We start from the raw sequence: 7,416 nt of genomic DNA on the forward strand, positions 1-7,416 counted from the left end.
CTCTACAAACCAAACACGTACATAAACAACAATTCCGGATTACTATTTATACATAAGGATACTACATATCCGTAGACAGTCCATGTGGTTCACCCATTAAAATCAGCTGAAAGAATGTGACTCTGACTGTCCGTGGTGATTCTCTGTTTGTTTCTCTGTGGAACCCGAGTAACGGATAACTCTTGTTTGTTTGTAGTGATTGTGCATGATAACTACATGTAGTAGATCACCAGAGGAGGGGCCACAGATACCATCAGGTTTCCAGTTCTGTAGTCTGCTCACCTCCTCTATCTTCTCATTCTTCTCATTCTTCACAATGTTCACATTTTATCATTGTAATCTGCATAAACTAGATCTCCACTGTTTGTCACGGCTATGTTAGCTTGAAAGAACGGTGAAAAATTAATTTTGAACAGTGACAAATTGGTTTTGATTGACTGCAGTATTGAGCTCTGATTGATGCTGAAGAGTTTAATTATGCTGATATCTCCACTTGTCCAGATTATTTCATCATCCTGACAGGCTGCATTGTAAAGGTATTTATACCCAGTGTCTGTGGTGGTTGGTTACAATCTCTGGTTCATCAAGCAGCTGTTTAATTGGAGGAGAGGATCCAGCTTCTGGTGATTTCTGTTTTATCTTCATGGTGTATCCATGTTCATTTGAAATTAATGAACTTGGTATCAAGTCTCCAAACAATTTACACCGGTCATGGTAGCCTAGTGGTAGGGCGCTCGCTTTGTGATCGGGAGGCACGGGTTCGATTTTCGTTTGCCGCGCCGCGTCAATCCTAATACATAAACTAGAGGTACTGTGAGCACTGAGCTCACTAAATGATACCCCCGCCTCCCATATGATAATAATGACAGAATCCATGTTTTGCCCTGGGAGACCCGAAATAAGTGTCAGATCAAAAAGTAAAAATAGGAGATGGACAATGGCACTATGTAACAAAGATTCTGTAAAAGTCTCAATAAATTTCATACAGTTGTATAGGAGGAGTTGCGGATAAGAGATAGGTACCCCAAAGCGTAACAGACGGACGGACGGACGGACACCCCGATCACTATATACCCTCCCACTTTTCAAGCGGGGGGTATAACAAAGGTCGTCACAGATTGTTCCTTCGCCAAGCGCCTGGCACTAGAAGTGAAAGTCACGGGTCTTTCTTGGAAGTTCTTAATACTCGTCTACATTGGACTTTACACTGGAGAGTTTAGAAAAGTATTTAGTGTCTATGGCATCCTCAAGTGATTTAACTTCTTCCTCAATAATATAAAATTTCTGTTTTTTCATTCCATCCAGTTGTTCATGTTAAGTTTGCAGCTGTGTCTTTTTCATCTTTTCAACTTCAGTTTTAAGGGGTTTTTTTTTTACAAGTTTATTAATATCTAGGTGCCTATTCCTCTCCATGTTTAATTGTGACTGCTGAGAGATCTTCAAATTGATTTTCCAAATCATTTTGTTCTCTATATCAGCGCATTGCGCAATAAAGAACATTCATAAATGCGCTTGGCACCTTGTGGTCTTTTTGGATTGCTGATAACCCCTCCCCCCCCCCCCACACACACAAATAACTATGTACACTACATGTACTTAATTCGAAAACCCATTCAAAATAATGGATATGCGAAAAAATCAAATGTACAAGTTTTTAATATCATTTACAACAAACACCCAAAGCCTTCGTGAATTTCATCAATAACATCTATAGTTTTAAAAAGAAGGTAAGTTTTCTACAACAAAATATAGGAAAATCCGTCAGTTATTCATGTAATATTGATACATTTATTCTAAGTCTTACACTTAAAATCTGTGCAGTGATAGTGTAGACTTGTGAATGCATCAACTGATTAAAGGGGCCTGGACACAGTTGCATTAATTACATTTTAAATTTCTATTTTTATCCAAAAAATAACTTCAGTTTAATGAATTGATCTTACATGAATATTCTTAGAATTCAATGACAACGACATTCTTCATAACTTCAAGTCAAACACCTGTGTTTGTAAACAGGGCACGAGCTCTGTTATTGTTGGTGTTTAAGTTTTACAGGGTGTGTTCAATTTGTTTGGTCTGCACACATCACTGAGCACGGACTAACAATACCGGTGAGTTGGTATTGCTTTCTGGCATTTCTACTCTGAACTTTCTGGATTGTAGTTTTAATATTTTTCATTAATACACAATACATATATTAAGGATAAGATTTACTTCGTGAAAGTGCAACGATGTGTGTCAATCAAACGCTTCCCGAAATTCGTAGTTTTAATAATTTCCAGATAAAAGAAGTTTCTAAACACGCTTTTAATATATTTCGGTGTGAAATACTTTAGCAACATATAAGTCATGATTATATTAATTTTTTTTTTTTTTTTTTTTTTTTTTTTTTTTATAGAAAATATGAGCTTCAAATCTGTGTCCCTGCCCCTTTAAAAACTATGACAAAAATATAGTAGTATGTCCAAACACTAATTACATGTATTTGATTTTCTTCACTTGTTTGTTTGTACATTCAGCAACAAACAGATTGTCATTTGCATCCGTACACAGTCCATGCGGATTACTCAGTCCGCAGTCTATGTAACGAAGGAACTGTCCATCCTGGTCTATGATGTGGACACAGTCATTGTAATAATCAGCTGTAAGGATGTGACTCTGACTGTCTGTGGTGATTCCTCGTGGACTGAATGGGTTGTTCTTTGGAGCAGGATTATGTCCAGTGTACCTGAATCTCATTTTCCCAGCCTGATTGACCACCACTACAGCTTTACTGTCAGCTACACAGATATCCAGGTTCCTGTTCTCAATTATATGCCTGTGATAAAAACCAGAGGAATAGATAGGTTTACCTGTATCATCAAACTGAATGGTTTGTTTCTCTGTGGAACCAGAAAAACGGACAACTATTGATTCTTTGTAATCACCACTGTTCATAATAACTAGCAGATCACCAGAGAAGGTGCTGCAGATACCATCAGGTTTCAACTTCAGTTGTCTGATCACCTTCTCTGTCTTCTCATTTTTCACAATGTTCACAGTTCTATCATTATGATCAGTGTAAACTAGATCTCCACTTTTTGTCACTGCTATGTCAGCTTGAAAGAAGGGTGACAAATTGGTTCTGATTGACTTCAGTACTGAGCTAAGATTAATGCTGAAGAGTTTCATGGTGTTGTCATCTCCACTTGTCCAGATTTGTTCATCACACTGACAGGCCACATTGTAAAGGCTAGTTCTATACCCAGTGTCTATGGTAGTGACAGTCTCCGGTTTATCCAGCAGACGTTTGACTGGTGGGGAGGATCCAGCTTCTGTTGATTTTTGATTTATCTTTAAGCTGTATCCATGTTTATCTGAAGTTAATGAATGTGATGTTAAAACTCCAAACAATTTACGAATTTGATCTCCTTGGATTCTTTTTGGCGAGAAAACGGGTAAAGAAGGCATAATTTTTTGTGGAAGTTCTCTATATTCATCTAAGTTGGATTTAAAGCTAAGGAGTTTGGAAATGTCTTTAGAGTCTATGGCATTCTCAAGTAATTTAATTTCTTCCCCAATTTTAGAAATTTTCTGTTCCGTTTCATTCAGTTGTTTCTGAAGTGTTTCTAATTGTTTGTTTTTCAGCTTGTCAACTACAGCTTTAAGGTTCTTGACAATAATGTCAATTTCTATGTGCCAGACCTCTCCATGTTTTGTAATGGATGCTGAAAGATCTTCAAATTTCTTTTCTAACTGACTCATTCTGTTTTGTACATCAGAGGCAATGCCCTTGTAAGTTGGATAAATTGCTTCATTTAATTCAGTTTGTTCTTGAACGATGCTGTTCCTTTTTTCATCAATAATTTGACCTATTTCTGATAATTTATGACCTAGATGTTCATCAGATACAATGCACTTAGTGCAGACAGAAATGACACATTGTTTACAGTACATCTGACATCTTTCTTTAAAATGGGTTGTACATCCAGGATAGAGAGGAGTGGATTTTCTATCCTTGAAATCAACAATTTTATGAGGTTTTGAGAGATCAGCAGAAATGTGTTCTCCCACACAGGCCTTACACAGGTTGACAAAGCATGTATCACAGTGCATCTGTACCACAGCGGTCTCACACAGGTCACATCGCATCACGTCCTGGGCACTGGTGTGGGGATCCATTATTTAAGATGTGTATCTGAAATAAAGTATTCCATATGTAATTATTTCAAGTTACTGAGAGTAAACATAATACATGTATTTAAATGAGAGAGAAAAATTAATCGAAAAAACTCGTGAATCATATCATTAATGTTTAACCAACCCAGTTTTTCTAACACTATATACTAAAGAGACACCGTGACGGAAAAACAGGAAAAGTGACAGAAGTAGAATTTTTGTAAGACACATGCAACTTTTATTCAATTCTTGAAAGTATCAGGTTTCAGAAAATTACAGGTTCAGAACCTAATAAATATACTTTTATGGATAAAAATATAATTAAAAATAATTTTAGTTTGCCCGTACACAAAAATATTGCTTCACTTCTTCCTCTTTAAAGGTGCTTAGACACAGATTTGAAGTTTATATTTTCTCAAATTTTCTGTATAATATCACAACTTATATGTTGCTATAGCATTTCACACGAAAATAAAATTAAAAACTTATTTAATCTGGAAATTATTGAAACTACGAATTTCGGGAGGCGTTTGATTAACACATCCTTGCACTTTCACAATTTTTAACTTTATCCTTAATACTTAAGAAAAGTAGCAATTTTGTTGTGTATTAATGAATAATATTACATCTATAATCCAGAAAATTCAGAGTAAAAATGTGCGAAAGCAAAACCACTTACTTAAGTATTGTCAGCCCGAGCTCAGTGTTGTGTAGTTGTATACAGAGTTTAACAAATTGAATACACCCGTGAAACGTAAACTGTTTTTGTAAACAGGGCACGAGCTCTGTTGTTGTTAATGTTTACGTTTCACCGGGTGTGTTCAATTGTTAAACTCTGCACACACCACTGAGAACGGACTGACAATACTGGTGAGAGGATTTTGCTTTCTACATTTCTACTCTGAAATTTCTGCATTATAGTTTTAATATTTTTCATTAATAAACAACAAAATTGCTACTTTTCTAAAGTAATAAGTATGAAGTTAAAATCTGTGAAAGTGCAAGGATGTGTCTATCAAACGCGTCCAGAAATTCGAAGTTTCAATAACTTCCAGATAAAATAAGATTTTTATCAAATTTTCTCATGAAATGCTGTAGCAACATATAAGTCATGAAATTATACAGAAAATTTGAGTAAAAATTAACTTCAAATCTGTGTCTAAGCACCTTTAAGGTATGCTTGCGCAGAAAAGTTGAAGAAGTTACCACCCCTACTAATGTGTTCAGAACCTTTTATTTTTCGGTGTTCTGCAAACTATAAAACTCGAGGAGTTCAGAGTAGCTCTGACAGTAGCTCTGGCAAGATTAAGCGAGACTACAGCGAGATAAGGTAAATTATTCACGGAAATGTGGCTAGGAAGTGACTTCCACGTGGAGACATGGTAAACAGAAAAGTTATGTTGCATTTCAGTTTTCACCACAGTATAATATCTGTAGAAATGTACTTCAGTCCCTCTTGAATTCATTCAAACTTCAATAAGTTTTCCTAATGAAATTATTTTCTGCATTTATGTATTAAAATTTATTTTTGAACAAAAATACTTGCAAGGAAACTGGGACTATTTTTTGGCGTCAGATTAGCAAATGAGGTACCAACATGGCTTAAACTGAAAAATCAGCTGAATGAGTTGAATTGCATTGTGGGCTACTACGGGTACTACAGGAGTTTTACGCTTGGGAAAACCCAAAATCTACAGGCGATCGGAAAGGCACAATGAACTTTTTTTTTCATGCATTTCGTAGATGAAAAGTAATTTGTCCATTTTTATTCTATTATTCCCATGCTCACAGTTACAAACAATTCATTTGCTAAATAAACGTGGAATTCTAGCTTTTCTCAAAGTCAGACTGTAAGGCGATTTCATTGCGTCTGTATTCCTTTGTTGTACTATCGGTGAATACAATTGTCAGGTGGGTTAAACACATGTGACCACGGGTATTGTAATGTGAAAAAAATCTTTGCTGTCCATTTAACTGTTTAAATGCCTAAGAGATGCTGCTCGTTTTCTTTAACCTTGAAGTGCTGGTGTTCTGAACGTGATACAGACTACATATTATTATGTAATATTTCTAGTTAACAATGTAACGACAAATCGCAAACACCAGTGACATCTTTCATTGTTTCTAATAATTTAATTTTGTTTAAACAGTTTTTTTTAATTGGTTTTTGCAGTGCATTTAATATCGATCTTTGATAGACCTGAACCACGTGTTCGAAGTAAAATGTAAACATGTAGTTGTCCAGTAAACGTTGCTATTCATTCAACGATTCTTTAGCCTTATGATACAATTATCTGAAAAGAAACACATGATATTGACTCACTATGTAACTTTAAATTAATAGTTGGTATATTTGTCTGCATGTCCAGGAAGTTCAGACTTATATATACCAGTAATGTATTGGTGGAATTACATGGCAGTACAGTTCCCGTTACAATATCTATACTGAAGTAAGCGCCTCGGTTAACATCATCTCAACGTTTATTATCTCGCCGCGATTATATCAAGCATGCTGGAGGAAAAAATATTCCACTCTTTCAGAGTGCATGTTTAACATATATTATAATTAGCTTGGGTTTGATCTGAAAGAAGTGGACATTTATGTCGCGAACGGGTCAACCCTTCGTTATTAATATAAAGATACACCTATTTTAGGTTGGATACACAAGGTTTGAATATCTTGTAAAATACATGTAGATTAAACTGTTAAAGGACATGCATAACTAAGGTCAAGTTTTAAAAAAAAAGTTCTGTTTTAGATCCCATTTTCAAGATATTTCATGAATTCAATGCATGGCTTAGTACGGTTAATTATGAGGCGCCATTTAGTGATATCATACATAATTGAAATAGGTGATACCACCTATTCGAATAAGTGATATCACCTATTCAAAATGAGTGATAGGTGATGTTATAGGTGATATCACTTAATGACAGTAAATACCAAAACGGCCCCTCATAGTAAATACACGTATAGTCTACTTTTTTACCGAGTTCAGCAAAATCCTTCACAAACGGAACTTTTCCGATGACGTAAAGCTAAAATAAATTTAAGGAATTTAGCAGTTTTGAATTAAAATAAAGAAAATTGCTCAGATATTACGAAACGTACCTTGGGCACTAAAAGTTAGTGTAAATATAGAGTATTTACACGTGTTTTTATACACGCACACACTCTTTATTTACATTAACTTCCATCGCTTGTGAAACTTACCTGAATGTACTTTAAATAGTAAGATGGCGGCTGTCTTCTTGATA

General features: G+C 35.3%; 1 protein-coding gene across 1 annotated transcript; it reads right to left on the reverse strand.

Annotated features, from left to right (window-relative positions):
• Positions 1 to 1,638: 1,638 nt before the first annotated feature.
• Positions 1,639 to 7,416, reverse strand: LOC133201405 (uncharacterized). The gene is made up of 2 exons (XM_061337217.1): positions 7,373 to 7,416; positions 1,639 to 4,177 (listed from the first exon to the last, which is right to left on the reverse strand). The coding sequence occupies exon 2, from the start codon at positions 4,159 to 4,161 to the stop codon at positions 2,476 to 2,478; it is 1,686 nt and encodes a 561-aa protein (XP_061193201.1). The 5' UTR covers positions 4,162 to 4,177; positions 7,373 to 7,416; the 3' UTR covers positions 1,639 to 2,475.

This window comes from Saccostrea echinata, unplaced genomic scaffold, assembly GCF_033153115.1.
Source record: "Saccostrea echinata isolate AGI-Se365-2 ecotype Australia unplaced genomic scaffold, CSIRO_AGI_Sech_v1 ptg000002l, whole genome shotgun sequence".
NCBI classification, from domain to species: domain Eukaryota; kingdom Metazoa; phylum Mollusca; class Bivalvia; order Ostreida; family Ostreidae; genus Saccostrea; species Saccostrea echinata.

Bases quoted from the DNA above. Each gene is read 5' to 3' on its own strand.
- LOC133201405 (XM_061337217.1), bottom strand. From the start codon at position 4,161: ATGGATCCCCACACCAGTGCCCAGGACGTGATGCGATGTGACCTGTGT.